At 45.0% G+C, this 19744-nt stretch overlaps 1 protein-coding gene across 1 annotated transcript in view; it reads right to left on the reverse strand.

Annotated features, from left to right (window-relative positions):
- The window catches only part of LOC138977184 (hillarin-like), a 93614-nt gene extending 78571 nt beyond the window's left edge, over positions 1-15043 (reverse strand). Inside the window, exons 1-2 of the mRNA XM_070350091.1 lie at positions 14613-15043; positions 14294-14420 (exon numbers count right to left, since the gene is read on the reverse strand). Coding sequence (XP_070206192.1) covers positions 14294-14420; positions 14613-15043 — 558 coding nt within the window. The remainder of the gene's footprint in view (positions 1-14293; positions 14421-14612) is intronic.
- Positions 15044-19744: the final 4701 nt, after the last annotated feature.

A 19744-nucleotide genomic window follows, 5' to 3' on the forward strand; every position in this document is an offset into this window, starting at 1 on the left:
CTCTCTCTCTCTCTCTCTCTCTCTCGTAGCAGTCAAAATCTTCAATGGAAGGCCGTTTGATGCTTTCATCTTTGGCATTTCAAATGTTGCAACAAAGTCAAAATTAACTGCAATGATGTACATCTCAAACTGTGACAGGTAGCTGGGGAGGGGTGGGGGGAGATTTTTGTCACTTTTCAATGTCGGTGTCTTTCACATTGCTGTTTACTACTCCGCGAAAATGCCAGAGATTTGAAACAAAATCATGTATAACTACAAGATTATATCAGTCAACACTCGGCGCAAAAGCATGTCAGTGGGTAGGTATTTTCATCAGATATCAAGTTCAAAAAGCTGTGTCGTGCCGACACTGCTCAGAGCGGGGTGCTTTGCGTTGATCAATATCCGCCATGTTTGTGCATCCAGGTTTCAAGTTGCAGGCGAAAGCACGATAATTCTCTTTGCACTTCACACCTACTGGAGACAAGCTTCCGTCTACAAAGAGAAAACACTTCATGCACGTGCGTGTGTGGCATTTAAGGCGATAAAGACCATGGGTAATGTGCACGAGAAAGTGCGCAACTAGGTGGGAACCAAGCGCTTGGTCGGATTGGTTGAAATTATGATTTGTATCACGCACACATGCTTACACAAGCAAATCACCATCCATGCTAGGTGCAGATCTAGGCAAACAGAAATTTCATACGCTAAATTCATTCAAAAATACTAACAAAATATTAATATTGGGTGCTTCGTGCACACAACCCCAAGAATGCTTGCTTGGTTGCTCTTTTTTTGCATCAAAGCATAAACTTTAACAGATTGCAGGCGTATCAAAACCGTATGAAGGCGGGAAGCTTTCTTCAATTCCTCATTTTGCATTATAAACCCTGAAAGAATACAAGCGTATCAAAACTGTATGAAGTCGGGTGCTGTTTACCAAATGAAAATAGGGATCAGAAAGATACGCTGTGATCCCAAAAATCTTCCGCCGCAAAAGGATGGCTAATATACCTTGTTAGTTTTGATATATGAGAAAATAGCACACACCCAATAATAAATACAGTGACATCAAAACAGTGGGAGCTCAGAAAGAACGTGATTCTTCTTTTGGTTTTATTCACCCAAAAAAGAAGCTGCTTTTCCGCCAAAAAACGCGTTTGGATAATAATTTAATTTAGTGTCAACAATTCAATCGCGGACGCTGCTATTAGTTAAATCTGCAAGGTAGATACAACCAATGTCACCGTGTAACAAATAACACAATCTTGGTAAAACAACAAATTTTTAAAAAGATACTTTATTTCAAACTTACATTCAATTAAAAAAAACTGACCTTCAGTATATTAAAGGGGAGGAACAAAAACGGCGCCCAAAAAGGCGCCCAAAAAACACTACACTGACAAAAAGTTTGAAAAAAAGGCGCGACCCGGAGTATTTGTGCCAAGACAACGTGAACTCTCTGGTGATTCGTCCACGCTGCGACATCAACATCAAAGCAACAGATCCCCAGAAAACAAATTTGTGATTCCACGGCTTCTATCACCTTCAAATAGGAAGCTTGTCTAGTATAGTACTACTCTTCTTCATTATCATTACTTCTGTTTCCTTTTTCTTATCCGTCGAGCTCGAGGCAGTGGCGCGGGCACAGACCAGACAACAACACTGTGGAGATGGCGTGGAAAAAGTGTAATTGCATGTTTGCGCGATCTGCTGATTTGACGCCTCATCCCTCACCTGACGTTTACAAACGCGACCCCTCTGATCTGACAGGCTGTTTGCAACCCCCTCGGTGACGTATGCTCAAGGGAGAGCACTCTCCGCTTGTGGCGCCCGCCATTGTTATGCCTGACAGTTATCTCCCTGTTTACAATGGCGGAGCCGCCCGCAGGGAAGTGTAGAAAAAATGGCAAGGGGGTGGCGGCAAGAAAGGAAGAAAAATGTCTGGAATATGGTTGTTCTTGGCCCGGCATTCGGGCGATTACGGACAGATCTGGGAAATGCGAGAAAGTAATTGGTGTTTTCACGCTTGGGAGGCTTTTATTTTCGAGCGTTCAGGTCAGATCTAATTCTGAACAGCAGTGCGTCCTTTGCAGGGAACCAAAAGCCAATGATAACAGGATAATAGGGGTGTAAGTTTCGAATCATTGCCCAAGGGTACATTCCAGTGGAGAACAAAGAGAAGGCAGAAGGAAGTACTAAAATACTGTGACATGATACCTGAAGAGTAGGCCAAGACTGAACAAAACATGACACCCTGGGCTCTCACGACAATAAAAAAAACATGAGGGAAAAACATGAAAAAAACCACCACCAACGTAACTCTCTCTTTTCGTTCTCAGTTTTACCTGAGAATCTACGAAACAAAACGTACCGACTTTTCAAATCAAACAGGTATCCATCAATATAACGAAGAAGAAATCCGAGGCAGCAACTTCCAGCATCGTCTGTTTCGATAGTTTGCCATCCCTCTTTGATCCAAATAAAATGTACAAGCATGAAAGATTGATCACCTTCGATGCACTAAGCTTTAAACAGTATAGTTACACGCGAATTATGAAAAGTTCAGCTACATCCTCTGGACAGAATGTACGACATTAGTAAGAGGAGAACAAATAAATCACAAGAAGACCTATAGTAGAGAGAAAAATGAGAAAACCAAGGAATAGAGCATGTGGACATATATATATAGCCGTTACATCCTCACACAAGAGCTTATATGGGACCTGCATTTACAAATATAATTACCAATGCGTTGAGTGTTCACTAACGATTCCTAAACAGTCCGCAAAAGGAATCATAATTATAATCTTTATGTCTTCACATAAGAGCTTACATGAGGCAGAAAATGATCCGAGAGTGTGTGAATACTCTAAAGAAGACACCAAGAGAAACATTACGGTAGAGTGGAAAAACCCACACGCGAATCAATAAAAGACAGAACGATGCCCTCAATTGTCTCGTTGGAGTCTTCAAGCAGCAAACGAAAAGGCCACAACAGCTTCATGATAACGGTTTAACGAGAAAACAACGCTCCGAATTGACTCGTCAAGCCTCTCAGCCAACAGTGAAAGTCCAGAGGGAAAAGAAAGGCTGAAGCGAGGGGACGGAAAGACACGAAATACCTACAGCACTGCCTCTAAAAGAGATACAGATGTTCTGAATTGACTCATCGAATCCCTTAGTCAGAAAGGAAAAACGGGAGACCGAACGCAAAAGAAACAGCCTGGAGACCGACAGGATTACCATTGAAAGGAATGGGTCACCAGACCCGGTCACCCCCTTAGTCAAGAAAGAAGAACGAAAGCCCTTAAAGCAGAGAAGTTAGGACGAAACAACCATTAGACTTTCGGGGTTTTCGGAAGAAAAAACCCACAGATATTCTAAACTGACTCATCAAATTCCTCAGTCAAAAAAACAAAAAAGCAAAACTCCAGTGAAAAAACAATTTCCTTAAAGGAGAGCTAGTTAAAGAGAGACCAATTTTCTTAATATAAAAATAAAAAAGACATTTAATTTTACAGGTAAAAATAACAACAAAAGAAAATATTAAACTATTGTTGTAATGTTGCTATAATACATCTATTATTGAAACGTTTTTCTACGAAAAATACAAAGCATTGCTCGTGCAACACAAAGAGTGGCTACTGCCTCACAGCTTTGTAAGAACGACAACCCTGCTCTCTATTGACTCGTTAAGCCATTCCAGCAGACAATGCAGCAGAACTAATGGACGATGACTTCCCTGTGAAGGTAGTCGCGACCGTGAAATGGACGCCCTTTGGAATGGTAGTTGACTTCCTCAGTAGCGTGACAATTACGTCAATTGGCGAAGGGGGATCAGTGCCTTTTGACGGCTTTTAGAGAGAGCGAGAGAGAGAGAGAGAGAGGCGGGGAGGGGGGGGAGTCAAAAGTCACAATGTTTTATTCGCGTAAACGCTAGGTTCATTGCAAGAGAGTGTTGGTGGGTCAGGACAGACACAGAGAGACACAGATACAGGGGGAGAGAGAGAGAGAGAGAGAGAGAGAGAGAGAGAGAGAGAGAGAGAGAGAGAGAGAGAGAGAGAGAGAGAGAGATTCAGATTCAGATTCAAAACTTTATTATGAAGGTTTTAGGCGATGCCTAATCTTCCAACCTGTCCCTTTTAGACATGTATACATGCCATTATACAGAGGGAGAGGGAGAAAGAGAGGGACAGAGAGGGGGAGGGGGGAGAGAGAGAGAACGACAGAGAAAGAAAGACAGACAGATAATTAATAGAGAGGGAGCGAGGGAGAGGTCAGAAGTCACAATGTTTTACTCCCGTAAACGCAAAGTTCATAGCGAAAGAGTGTTGGGAGGTCGGGATAAAACATGGGTAGTAGAATGATCCGCGATCATCGGTATACACATTGATTTCTCTCTGAACGCAATGCATTGTTCGTAAGCATCCAACTCCAAGAGAGCTAGACAGACGAGACAGACAAGACGCAGGGAACATGTGTATCTTGAGCTGGGTTTTGTCGTGACTTAAAAGCCATGCAGATGGTTTGAAAGCTGCCGCCCCTGCCCTACCTCTTTATTACTAACATCGACAACAGCAGGCTCTGTGGGATAAGTTGATGCAAATCAAGGGTTTAAATGCATAAGGTTTGTAATCCCTTTTTTACTATAACATATTAAGGCGTGTTGTGTACTACCGGCATTTTGTTTTCGACACAAAGGCCGCGAAAAACATTCGTACATGTATGCTCTCTCTCTCTCTCTCTCTCTCTCTCTCTCTCTCTCTCTCCGAGTCCCTCCCTCCCTCCCCCTCCCTCTCCCTCTCCCTCTCTCTCTCTCTCTGGGTCAGCGTGGAAGGTCATTGTCTCTGTGAAGCAGTGTATAGGCCCTACCTGCATATTCATTTTCTGTGTGAACGAGAGTACACGTGTCATCAGTTTTGAGTCAACGCGAATGGCTGCCTGCATTCGCGTGCTAAAGTCCGTCTTGAATTATTAACGAATATAGCGTCGTGCGGACTTTGTGGCGAAATTGCTAAAACAACAACACACAAATCCCATGCACCTCGGCCCTGTGCGGGATCCATTATATTATTCTGTGATGGGTGGATGGGTTTGTGTGTAAGTGTGCATGTGTGTTCGCAAGCGCGCGTGTGTATGTGTGTGTGTGTGTGTGTGTGCGCGCGCTCGCGAGTGTGTGCATGTGTGTGTGTGTGTGTGTGTTTGTGTGTGTTGGTCTATGTTTGCGCGTGTGTGGGTATATATGCGCATGCGTTATATCTTGCCGGGTGCATGTGCGCAAGCATGCATGCGTGCATGTGCGTGCACGCGTTGTAGTCTAAAACGACAACAGCCGGCACAGGACAATCACACTAAAACTGTTATTTTCCGCCCGCACCGCCAACCAACAACACTAAAGGCAACAATAGAACGCTTCGATCTCTACAACATCAATCGTGGCCGCCCTTCACGCTTTGTAAATCCTGCACAAAGAAGGTTTTTCCGCCCTTGCCGCGTGGCCCGAGCCAGTTCGTATGGTTACAGTTTAACAAAGCGTGTGTCTTTGTCAACAGTCGATATGACCGACTTCATCGGGATAGCCTGGGGGGTCTTTTCCCTGCACAGTCATGTACTTTGACAGCGTGAGAGCAAGAAATAGTGAGATTAAACAATAGTGTGTATGGTCTTTTCTCCTCAAAAGTTAGTTTTTTTGATAGGTTGAGGACAAGCAAGGTTATAGTGAAAAACAATGATTGATGTGTGCACACACGCTGTGTTATATGTGACCCTCCACCACGGAATGAGTCACATGTCACCTCACGCGGTTCTGCGCTAGGCTTAATATAAGTCTGGGGGTGTCTGGTAACAGTGTGAGGGTCACCTTAGTCACAGGCTAATAACTCAAACAGTTTTTGCTCTTTTCTAAAACGGTTTTCACCACTGGATAGAGCATAAAAAAACTCTTTAGGAAAATGTAAAAATAAGAAAATCATGCAAAGGTAACATGCGACTCATTCCGTGGTGGAGGGTCACATATTACAGAGGAATTATACACACGTCAGTATGAGAATTTGTGCTAGAGGTGATAAGCGTACCGGAGTCTCTATTTGAAAAAATATGCAAAGTATTAAGTCAGACAGGTGTAGATTGTAGAATATTATCGAAGACGGACCAGAGCCTGTCAACGTTACTTGAGAAAATAAAGTGTTCTATGTCTACTTGCTAATCAACCGTCACATCCGAAGCCCAGCAGTTCCGCTCATAACACAAGTTGTGGCTCTCAGTACCCGTCTATGACGGCTTACTAGTGCCAAAACCTGGGGTTACCCATTATTACGTGATAATTACTAATTAACGCTGTCAGTTGCTGTTTTCACCTGTTAGTTACTCATTTTCACGGGAAAATTACTAATTTTTAGTTTTGGCACTAGCAATCCGTCAGGAGGTGAGCCCAAACTAAAAATTAGTCATTAACAGGTGAAAGTTAGTAATTATTCCGGGAAAATTAGTAATTTTCCCTTGATAATTACAATTATGAGGTTTTGGCACGGTTGGCCTAGTGGTAAGGCGTCCGCCCCGTTATCGGGAGGTCGTGGGTTCGAACCCCGGCCGGTCATACCTAAGACTTTAAAATTGGCAATCTAGTGGCTGCTCCGCCTGGCGTCTGGCATTATGGGGTTAGCGCTAGGACTGGTTGGTCCGGTGTCAGAATAATGTGACTGGGTGAGACATGAAGCCTGTGCTGTGACTTCTGTCTTGTGTGTGGCGCACGTTATATGTCAAAGCAGCACCGCCCTGATATGGCCGTTCGTGGTCGGCTGGGCGTTAAGCAAACAAACAACAAACAACTAGTAAGCCGTCATACCCGTCGCCATTTAAACGACACTAATCTTCCAAAAGGCTCGTGCAGCACTGCAACACAATCGACACGTGCACAACAATGTGTATATAACAGTGCACTGATGTATCATCCGCTGACTCCAGCGCATGATCAATACTGGTAATGAGCGACACACGCACACATATAGAGGGAAGTGCGGGTGCAAATCAAAATGTATGACAGTAAGGAATCTCCACAGGAAGTAGGTCGGATGAAATGCGAGGCCCGTTTTGTCATTTAGCTCAGAATTAAGCGTGAATAGCTTATTACAGATAATACTGGAAGCAGGGACTTGACAACACAGAGGGAGAATAAGCTAGAGAGAAAGAGGGGCAGAGAGAGAGAGGGAGAGGGAGAGAGAGAGAGAGGGAGAGAGAGAGGGAGAGAGAGAGGGAGAGATATATATATAGGGAGAGAGAGAGAGAGGGAGAGAGAGAGAGAGAGGGAGAGAGAGAGAGGGAGAGAGAGAGAGAGGGAAAGAGAGAGAGAGAGACAAAGAGGGAAAGAGAGAGAGAGAGAGAGGGAAACAGAGAGAAAGAGAGAGAGAGAGAGAGAGAGAGAGAGAGAGAGAGAGAGAGAGGTAAGGAGAGAGAAAGAGAGAGGGAGGGAGAGGGAGGGAGAGAGAGCGAGGGAGAGAGAGAGAGGGAAGGAGAGAGAAAGAGAGAGAGAGAGAGAGGGAGGGAGAGAGAGAAAGGGAGAAAGAGAGAGAGAGAGAGGGAGAGGGAGGGAGAGATAGAGAGAGAGAGGGAAGGAGGGAGAGAGAGAGGGGAGAGAGAGAGGGAGAGAGAGAGAGAGAGAGAGAGAGAGAGAGAGAGAGAGAGCGCGCATGGTAATTGTCATGTAAACCACATCAGATATATATATATATGTCCACACGTTTATGTGGTACAAGAGCATCCCTCCACTTACAGACATTAAAACATCAACACACCGACTGCTTGCAGTGGTGGGTTGGAAACTGTCGATGAATTAAAAAAAAATCATTTATTTCTTTAATTTCTTCTCTTTTTTTAGGAAAATAAATCATTACAAAACTCCCAACTGTGCACAGTGAGCTTCCAGGCTGTCCATATTCGGTATGTGACCAAGTGGAGGGATGGTCTTATCCCATGTAAAACCCTGGCGAAATCTGAGGTGGTGAGTTGAACGAGAAGGGGTGTGCCTTTAAAGCTGCGAGCAGACTAAAACAAAGCGATCAAGTCGGGCTGAAAAAAAGAGGAAGGGCAATGGAAGGGCAATGGCTGATGAGCCATTCATCACTCATTCTGCTTTCCGATCGGGAGTGCTAAATGAATATTACACGCTTCGGTCAATGACACCAATGAATGACATTCAACACAATTGAACAATAATGAGTAGGGAAAGAAGAAAGACGGAGATGAAAACGTGACGAACAAAATTTGTAAGGGAAGAGAGAAAGAGGAACTGACTTAGTTTATGTTTTTGGGGAAGTGAGAGGGGGATAACCAAAGACAGAGGCAGAGAGAGAGAGAGAAGGAGAGAGAGAGAGAAGGAGAGACACAGAGAAAGAGATAAAGACAGACAGAGACACAGAGAAAGAGATAAAGACAGACAGAGACACAGAGAAAGAGAAAGAGAAAAACAGACAGATTGAGACTCGTACATTTTCTTGACTTTATTTTTTTTAAGATTGCGACACACACAAAACGACTAAGACAAAGATACCAGGTAAAACAGAGGGAAACAGATAACTCACACACAAAAAGTCGTGGGGAAAAAATAAAAAACATAAAAGGAAAGAGAGAGATGAAGTGAGAGACAGAGAGAGACAGAGACAGAGAAAAAAACAAGCAAGTGACTAAGCATTCAAACAACGATATTTCTTGTTTATCCATTCAAACACCACAGCCCCACGCACGACGATCCACCCTGCCAGCCAGTGTTCACGTCATTGTTCCCAGTCTGGCGTGGGGCGGGGACGTAGCTCAGTTGGTAGCGCGCTGGCTTTGTAGCCAGTTGGTCGCTATCAGCGTGGGTTCGATCCCCACGTTCGGCGAGAGATTTATTTCTCGGAGTCAACTTTGTGCAGACTCTCTTCGGTGTCCGAACACCCCCGTGTGCACACATGCGCACGAAAAAGATCCCACGTTCACAGCGAAAGTCTCAGGGCATGGAAAACACGAAGACACGCATGCATCATCTCTCGTCTCTGATTATCATGATCGTATTTCGATACTTTGACGAGACAAACCCAATGCTGGTGTGTCGAAGAAGACAGCCACAGCGAATCAAAGTATCACACCATATCTCCAGCGTATTACCAATACCTGTCCCAATATAGACCAGTTGGTCTAAGAGGACGTTAAACCCTAATAGTCAGTCAGTCTGGCGTCTTTCTCAAAAAGGACCCTCCCGCCTCCATTGGCTTCCCGAGACTGTCATCAGAGACTATAGAGTATACTGCTGTCAATCCTGCCACAGACAATGGTCTCTCGACTTTCACGAGCCCCCGTCTCTCCCCTTTGCCCCCGCTCCCCTTCTCTCCTACATCACAGTCCTCCCCCCTCCCCCCCCACCCCCCCACCCCCCACCCCCACCCCCTCTTTTTTTTTATCTGATTCTCTTTTTCTCCCTTTTTTCTTTTTTATTCGTTTGCTGGCCCCTTTCATTTCTCTTTACAGCTGTTCACCACCCGGATTGATCAATGTTTTGCTTTTTTTTCTTTTTTTTCCACCTTTCCCCAACTCACCACGGCCCCTGCCAATCCAAAACTCCCACATCGCCCTACCCCCGCCACCAGGGACCCATCCCTTACCCGCTCCAACTCTCATTTCATTAAAAAAAAATTTAAAAAATTGTATTTTTCTCCAGCTCGACCGAGCGAGAATTCGGGGTGGGAAAGTGATAGCAGACACCATGTGGGGACTTGACTGCTGGCTCCGAGCTATAGCTGTAAACTGTTCTGGATATAATCTTTAGGGTTGCACGACTTCCAGTCCTCTGTGTGTGTCGTTGGGGGGGGGGGGGGGGGTTCGAGTGTGTGTGTGTGTGTGTGTTAGTGAATGTGTGTGTGTGCCCGTGTGAGTGTGTTAGTGTTAGTGAGTGTGTGTGTGCCCGTGTGTGTGTATGTGTGTCTGTCTGTCTGTCTGTCTGTCTGTGTGTGTGTGAGCGTGCGTGTGTGTTTGACTGTCTGTGTAAGTGTGTGTGAGTGGAAAGGGAGAAAAAGATATGGACAAAAAGACAGAAAGAGAGTGTCTGTCTGCATGTCTGTCTGTCCGTCTGTCTGCATCGCCGTCTGCCTGTTTGCGCGTTAACTTGCTTGCCTGTCTGCGTGCGTGAATGCGTTCGGGTGTACGTTTCTTATTTATTCCTCATTTTTTTAACGACTGCAAATGTTTCCTACATGGATTTGAAAGGGAAAAAACCCCACATAAATATATATATATATACCAGTCAAATTATTTCAACAATTTATCCCGAGAAAATCACACTCAAAATGCAAATGCCCCCTTAATAAAACTCTGAATAAATGCATAAATTACACGGATGATTTGACATTCGCGCAGGTTTTAATGACGCAACGTCAAAAGCAAGATAACAACAGATCCCTTTGTGACACGAGGGTCGTCATCAGTATTCCATAAACTGCGCTCAGATGGTGCGTCGTCGCTTGCAATCGATGTGGCTTGCACTTAAAAAAAACTATACCGACCCCAGGTATGGAGCGTTCACCCCTCCCGTCCCCCCCCCCCCCCCCCCCCTCCCGCACCCATCTCTCTGTGGCACGACCGACCCCACGAAGAGAGCGTGCACCCACCCCACCCCACACCGGCCACCCGTTTAGCAATATAACGATCAACCCGTACTGACTGACCCTTTTGAATCCTGCATATTATATTCTGTAAACTGTAACGCCAACGACATGATCTGGCGTTTATCAATTATTATTCAGACAGATTTCGGTTCGGTTGTGACCTGACCTTACTTCCTGTAAGCGCCACCCGGCTCCACCAAACTGCACAAAGGGTTTGTGAAAGTCAACACGACCTTTAGAAACGCCGTTTGGAAAGCTTGATCGTACTGTATTGAAATTCTCCCTCCTCCTCCTCCTCCTCAGTCCTCACCCTGCCCCCCTCCCCCACTTCTCTCCTCCGGCCCGACTTCCGGCCCCTCCCCTTTCCTTTCCTCTCCTCTAGAATAATGACGGTGGAAGTCCGTCGATCTACGTTACTTTGCAGCATCAAATGTTTAGCCAAAAATGTGTAAGACGAGCAAATGAAACCTACCTTCTCAGTCGCTACAAAAACAAACCATGCACACACACACACACAAACACACACACACACACACACACACACACACACACTTTTTTTTCTTCTTCTCCTGTCTCGCCCACGTCCATCCAACCACTTGCACCCTCCGACCCCATCCCACCCGTTTTCCAGAAACAAAGCCGCCGCGAGTATTCAATTAAAACGCACCCCGAGTCTGACACAGCGCTTGACACACACAGAGAGACAGGTGAATGACTCATCCTTAGAACAAAAACACACAGGCTAGAAGCGACAGGTAGCATCCGTTAGATTCCCCCTTTCTACGAAAGACGGCAGAAGAACAAAGAACTGCGCACACCAGTGACAACGTTCAACGACATCGACAGAAGCGGCGGTGGCGTCCTTCTCTGTAAACACGATGACGTGGACATTGTCTCGGGTACCAAGACGGCCGGCCCTTGAACGAAAAGCGCGAGTAAAAGACAGCACATCCCTATGATGACGTCACTGTCAAACACACGTAAAACTAACGATTTTCAAACCACTTTTAACACCAATCATGTCCTGTAAAGGTCTAAAGTTTGCCTGAAGGCACTATAACTCTCTACTTTATTAACCATTGATCTCAAAGTTTGTTTTAGATCAGTGATTTTTAGAAAGACGCTTGCTCTCTCGCAATTTCAGGAAGGAGGAGAAACAAAGCGTGAATAAAAGACAACACATTGCGATGCTGCTGCTGTCCAAGACACAGAGATCTATGCAAGTTTCTCGTAATGATCTCAAAGTTGGTCTTTGAACGTTGATTTCCATGCAAACTGTATCCCATCGCTCTCTCACATTTGAAATAAAGAAGAAGAAACTTCTTCTTCTTCGTCGTCGTTCACTAGATAGAAGAAGAAACAAAGCGCGAGGGATGGGACAACACGTTAATGATGACGTCACTTTCAAAATGCACGCACTTTGCGCGACCATGAACTTTCTTCCCTTCCCTTTGTAGTCACGTGCAAACATTCACCGGGATCGAAGTGTTCTGAATCAAAACGCGGCAGTGGGCGGGGGGTCCCGGATGTAGAAGGAAAAAGGGTCAAGGGGATGGGGACGGGTGGGGATGGGGGTGATTGTCGGGTATGTTTGCTCCGAGCTGCTTTCAAACTGTTTCTGCTTTTGATCAAAATCAAGTAATGACATCCCAAACACTCTCTCTCTCTCTCTCTCTCTCTCTCTCTCTCTCTCTCTCTCTCTCTCTCTCTCTCTCTCTCTCTCTCTCTCTCTTTAAAACTAAACGAATTAATTACCCCAACCCCTAGAATTGACCTTTACAAATCAAGTCTTTCTTATTCTGGCGCCTTATTGTGGAACTCCATTCCTGATTTAATTAAAATGCAATTCAGTGAAACTTCCTTCAAAGAAATGCATATTATATGCTGTTTCTCTTGGAAACAAGTAAATAATTATGTGATAATATTACATCATTGCTTGATATTCATAATGCATTTTGAATGTCTTTTTAATTGTTTGACATGTTAATTATATACATTGTATTGTAAATAACGTAACTTCTATTTCTTCTTGTTATTAATCGAGTTACCCTCAATGGGCGAGGGCCGGATGAAAAAAAGCATGTATACTTTGCTTATTCTGTTACCCTCGATAAATAAATAAAGTTCAAAGTTCAAAGTTCTTTCAAAAATATGTATTTCCCCTTTCAGTATCTCGTGTTCACATTCAAGAGATACTGAGGGCTGGACGCGGGGGTACAACGATGCAATATCAAAGGGTTCTTTGTGATCGATGAAGCGGGCTAACAAAAGCACCTGCTTTTTAACCAAAAATCAGTTTGACAAGCTTTAAAAACACGCGTTTAACATTTAACACTGTTTGTTATGCTCTCACGACATCGTAGCTTAATTGTATTGCTTTATGAAGAAGGAGGGGTGGGGAGGGGGGAAGGAGGCTCTAGTAAAGTCATAACAAAATGAATGGGGGGAGGGGAGGTCGGATCGGAACGGGAAGAGGTAGAGCAGCAAAGGCTGAATGCGTTCACTTTTACTCGTTCATGTACTCTAGAGTCCTGTTGTTCATGAATATCAATTATTCACGTCTGACAAAGCGGTGCGTTTAGCGTTGCTTGTTGCGCTCTATTGCTCTTGTTTGATTTAGAAAACAAAGAAAAATGAAAGTGCACGGAAAGAGGGTGAAAAGATGGTAGAGATAGAGAGAGAGAGAGAGAGAGAGAGAGAGAGAGAGAGAGAGAGAGAGAGAGAGAGAGAGAAAGAGAGAGAGAGAGATACAGAAATACAGATAGACAAACAGACAGACAGGCAGACAGAGAGAGATCGACAGAGTGGATTAAAAGCAGCGGTCTGGTGCTTCACGCACATACACTGACGACATTATATTACAACCGTTTTAACTCAACTCGCTGCAAGAAAGACTAAATTGAATTTCACGCTGATTAATCCCAAAAGCCTGCATTATTTTGCCCAGAAACTATAGAAAGGCATACGTGCGTGCTAGCGGCTATGATTCACCACGCCGATTGCTTGTAGTCTGTATAATAGGATGTTGCAGGCTTGATAAAGGATGTTTCCACGGTTTGATGACAAGAGAGCTTTTGAAATTCGAAAGCGAAATAACCGGCAGCGCAAAGCCGTTCACAAAGACAGTTTCATTGAAAATATGCGTGTGTAAACACTTAAAGAGATACACATCAAGGTAGAACCTAATCCAACATACTCATGAGCTAGGTGAAATAACGAGTATGCAAAAACAACAAAATCTGGAAGAGGCATGAATTCTCTCAGAGACATACAGACAGACAGACAGGCAGACAAAAGGAAGGGGGGATAATGGTTGTACAAATAACCCACCCGAAAAGCGCCAAAACAGGACAAACAGGTTGAACACAAAGTGGACATACGGACTATATAATTATATATATATATAAAAATACACACACACACACACACACACACACATGTACGCGCGCGCGCGCACACACGCACGCACGCAAGCACGCACGCACGTACGCACGCACACACACACACCGTGCACACACATACACACACACACACACACACACACACATAATTACACGCACGCACGCACGCAAGCACGCGCGCTCACACACACCCACACACACACAAACAAACACACACACACACACACACAAACACAACACATCACAACACAACACAACACAACACACGCAACCTACCTGGTCACACGAGTTGGGACCACGCCTAGGAGCAGCCAGCGCCTGCTTGATGCCCATAGCCTCGCTGTCGATGTGACCCACAGCGCGCGGCACGTGCACGTTGCAGTACACATCCGCCTTCTTCGTCCTTGAACCCTGACCTTGCTCCCCCTTGCTGCCGTCCTTGGCCCCGGTACACTTCCCATCACCACCACCACAACCACCACCTCCTCCTCCCCCACTGTGAGAAGAATATCCGTGAGAAGAGGGAGGGGACGACCCGAAGCTCCCCGCCTCCGACCCGTGTCCTTGAACTTGACCTCCCTCCTGACCTTGAGACCCGTGGTCCCAGTGGAACGAGCGGAGAGTCAACTGGAGGCCACACACGCGACAGCGAAAACATCTCCGGTGGAAGAGAATGCCCACGTCCACGCGTTCCACAGGGTACACCCTCTTCCCGCACCGGTAGCACGGGTCCGCGGACTGGCCGGAGGAATTCGGCCTCCAAAGGCCTCCGCTGTAGCCGCTTCTTCCCGCGGCCAGGCCTCCAGCGTAGCCTCCTCCACCACCACCTCCTCCGCCACCACCACCACCGCTACAGCTACCACCACCACCACCGTCGCCTGTGTCGGAGTCGCAGTCGCTGCTCATGGTGTCGTCCTCCATGGCGTCGAGCAAGCCGCCGCAGCGGAGCGGGAGGGTGAGGTTCTTGGGGGAGAAGCAGGCGCCGATGACAGGCCAGTGCAGGTGCTTCATGTACGAGTGAGCCATCAGGGCTGGTATTGCTGCTGAGGTACGCCTGCTTGGCCTTTATCCGGGTGTGTTTTATCCGATGTCACAGGGTCTTACCGTGACCGGTCGTTGCAGTTTGAAATCTGAGTTAGTAGCCATTGCAGACTGAAGTTTATGCAAGGTTTCAACACAGTGGACAACTGATGATTCCGTTTACAGTGCTATCAACAGCACTCAGTATATGGCGTGTCCCCCGCAAACGTGTTCAGCTCAAGACCCTGATCAACACGGCTTGAGTTCCTGGCAACAGAATGTACGTCCCACAGTAATCCATTTCTATTTTTAAAGATCCTGTCCAGATATGTTCCATCGTGCAGCACACTGGGTCATCTAGAGGATTCTGTGGCTGGTTCCTCACGTTGTGGGTGAAGCTTACGACCTCACAGTCTCAGATTCCTGCAACCAGAAGGAAAACATATAATGTACAGTGAAACTTAGTGTTAATATATATATATATATATATATATGTGTTGTAAATTAGATCGTTTGCATCCTTGCTTGCCTGCGTGTTTGTTTGTTTTCCGCTTGTTTGATGGGGGAAAAAAACCAATTGAGAACTCTACCACAAAAGGTTGACACAAATGACAGCACACGCTTAAAACACCGTCAAAATGATTTGTTTCAGACTACAGTGTGCATGCACAGGACCAAGCAACACAAATCGAAAAACAGCCGTCTAGACAAAGTTCACTACGCTGTAACATAACCATTGACCTTTATAGCCTAATAACCTGGCTGTTTACTTGAGCAGTTAACGTCTCGTTTCCCTGACTTAAATGCAATGCACAGAAACAAGTAGCATAAATCGAACGATTTCTATGTAGGAAAATCAGTTGACTTTGGAAGTGACCTTGCAACCCGTTTAAACCGTACGTACACTCCTGTGGCGCTTCCCCTTGTAAGTGAGGTTCAATGCACATTAACTAAGAACAGAAATTAAACGCCAATTTATAAATCAGATTAATTTCCATAATTGCAAACTGAAATTGACTTTAACAACCGTTTGAACCGAAAACTCAAAAAGCGTCTTGTTTCGACTTACATGTAAACTGAGGTTCAATGAACATGAATTAGCAACAGAAATTGAACGATTGCTATCTAGACAAATCAGTACAATCATTTTACTGGAACCCGAAACCGCTGACCTCTGTCTGTCTGTCTGTCTGTTCTTCTGTCTCTGTCTGTCTGTCTGTCTGTCTGTCTGTCTGTCTGTCTGTCTGTCTGTCTCTCTCTCTCTCTCTGTCTCTCTGTCTCTCTCTCTGTCTCTCTCTCTCTCTCTCTCTCTCTATCTCTCTCTCCCCTCTCTCTCTCTCTCTCCCTCTCTCTCTCTCTCTCTCTCTCTCTCAACTCACCCCCCTCTCTCTCTCTCTCACCCCCTCTCTAACTCTTGGACACTTCACTATAATGTCTGGTTCTTCTAATGGAATTGCAATGTCCATACCATCCAGACACTATACATACGCTCACACATTCTATCAGTCACAATTAAACCGCTTCCATCTTCCTCATGCAGTGACGGACGCTTCCACAATGAGTGAGCATAGAACTTATCAGTCTGGACATTCTAGACACGGCTAAATGTTCGATTACGGCCTCAGATAAGTAGGGGCTGACAGATCGCATTAAAGGGTACCGCTGTCTTTCTGGCCAGCTGCGCTCTGCACGTGCAAACGTAGAGCTTAAAGATACATTCCTTATTGTGTAAATTATCATGTTCAACACCACAGAAATGTCTGGGCTTTTACGTGGAATATTTTTAGGAGCATTACATCCTTTAGCTCAACAGCATGCCAGAATCCAACTGCATTGGCTGCCCCCTGTGCAAAGTGCGATGTGCTGTACTTCATTAATTTTTTTTCGTGTTTTTTGTTTTAAAGAATTATTGCGCAGATTGACATAGGCACTATTTACAAAATTAGCTCAGCACAAAAACAAAGCAACAACAACAAAACACACAAAAGACACACACACACACATACCCACAAACACACCCACACACACACACACACACACACACAAAAGACACACACACAAGACACACACAAAAGACACACACACGCACTGGCACACACACAAAAGACACACACACACACACAAACACACACACACACACACACACACACAGACACACACACACACACACACACACACAGACACACACACACACACACACACACACACACACACACACACACACACACACACACACACACACACACACAGACAGCCGGACACACACACACACACACACACACACACACACACACACACACACACACACACACACACACACACACACACACACACACACACACACACACACACACACACACACACACACACACACACACACACACACACACACACACACACCTTTACACGGAAAGCAGACAGGTTGTGGCTTGTTGGTTGTATATTCAAAAGCAATGATGCTCTTATCTATCTATATATATACGACTTGTGTCTGTCTGTCTGTCTGTCTGTCTGTGTGTGTGTGTGTGTGTGTGTGTGTGTGTGTGTGTGTGTGTCCGCGATGCACGGCCAAAGTTCTCGGTGGATCTTTTTCAAATTTGGAGACCGTATTCAGCTACACCCCGGACACAACCTCATCGATGAGATATTTCAACACGTGCTCTCAGCGCGCAGCGCTGAACCGATTTTGGTTTTTCTCTGGATCCATTCCCAGTAACTCTTCCTTATCTTCTCCAGTGTTTTGAGCCGCAATTATCTCCCTTCCTCCGTGCGGTGCCCCCGGCGCAGCCGGGTATTCGGCTCGACTTCTTCCCGGCGCAGCCGTACCCGGCGAAGCGGGTATTCATCTAGTTCCATATATATAAATGAAAGCCCCGACAGATTTTTTGTTTGTTTGTTTATTTGTTGCTTAACGTCCAGCCGACTACGCAGAGCCATATCAGGACGAGGAAGGGGGGGATGAAGGGGGCCACTTGTCAAGCGATTCCTGTTTACAAATGCACTAACCCATTACTTGTGTCCCAGCAGGCTTTAGTAAAACTAAATTAATACCTACTGGAAGATTACCAGTTTCCAGTATGTTAAAATAGGCTTAACCTATCTACTGCTGGACTTACATCAGAACACTAACAGATTAAACTATACATGAATCGCGAGACAAGCGGCAAGAGAAGAGATTTTTGGAAAAAATACAGGTGAATGAGCAAGAAGGCAGAAAAAAGAAAAGAATTCATGAAGAAAAAGAGAGCATGACAGGAAAGAGGAACCAAAAATCTACCTAACAGCAAACTAGAAAGCTCCTGCGGTTCCAAAAACAGGAGGGGCTTTTAATTTCATAACCGCAGTGCCCCACTGCGGGACCCCGACAGATGAGTGAAGGAGAACATGAGTGTGTGCACGGCAACCCAATTCCGCAGCGTTGTCAGTGACTGACGGCACAGTTAGTATTGTTCTGTATCTCAAGGGAGAATCGCGCCTGAGGTTTTGTGATGTGGGGTCTCTCTCTCTCTCTCTCTCTCTCTCTCTCTCTCTCTCGCTCTCTCGCTCTCTCTCTCTCTCTCTCTCTCTCTCTCTCTCTCTCTCTCTCTCTCTCTCTCTCTCTCTCTCTCTCTCTCCACGGGGAAAAAAATGCGGAACGAATTTATTACAAACTGATTAATACGCAGACTGTCTTTAACAGAAATGCTAATACGATTTGAACCTTGACATAACATTAGATTGTGATGCTTTTTGATCATTCAAAAACAAAGGGAAATTCCGTTTCGGAGAGAGAAACAAATATTCATCCAATGTCGACGTAATTCTTTTGAATTGCACAAATGCAGGAACAAATCCTGTCTGTCAATAACTACTTTGTTCTGTCAACAGCTAAACGTTTGTTCATTCCAAGACAAACACAACTCCGGCTCCGACAGCCGGCATATAAAACGGTCGGTACCATTCAAGCGGCGGCGAAGCTTAGATTGAGCACAGGCACAGGAATCTATCATTTTACATCCTCTCTCTCTCTCTCTCTCTCTCTCTCTCTCTCTCTCTCTCTCTCTCTCTCTCTCTCTCTCTCTATCATTGTGTGTCTGTGTGTCCCAAGGACAGATTGTAAGAAAAGGCGTAGCCTTAAATCTTAATCCTTGTTAAATAAAGTTCAATTCAATTCAATTCAGTTCTCTCTCTCTCTCTCTCTTTCTCTTAAAACCAGAATTGTCAAACAGAACATGAAAACTAAGTACACAATTCATGCGCCTATGGATTGGTGTTAACTCCTAAGTCAGCAGCCCGGCCACGGCTGGAGACTAAACGAGATGCCTGGACAGATAACCAATTCGCACCGACAACGCGCTGTAACTAATGCCTCACAGATTGTGCACATTTTACGACAACTTGATCACTGATGATTGGACGGGAGTTCAGATCAGTTTCGCGCTGATGATTAATTCACTTTGTATCCGATCCACACAAAATAAATAAATCAAGTTTTCTCGTAAGTTTCTTAAAACTGAGTTTCGCCCGGATTCTTGCTTCACTAACTAATAAGTCTAACATTATTTGCCTTCGCACTCAAATTCTTGTACACTGCAAAACTAGTTAAAAACAAAAATCAAAACTGACTAAAAATCGGAAGAACTGTTACAGAAACAAAATTAAGAGCAAATCGAAAGTGTGCAAACAACAAACTAAAAAATAAACATGAAAAAAGCTGAGAAGCTTAAA

Source organism: Littorina saxatilis, linkage group LG9 (genome assembly GCF_037325665.1).
Source record: "Littorina saxatilis isolate snail1 linkage group LG9, US_GU_Lsax_2.0, whole genome shotgun sequence".
Taxonomy (NCBI): Eukaryota; Metazoa; Mollusca; class Gastropoda; order Littorinimorpha; family Littorinidae; genus Littorina; species Littorina saxatilis.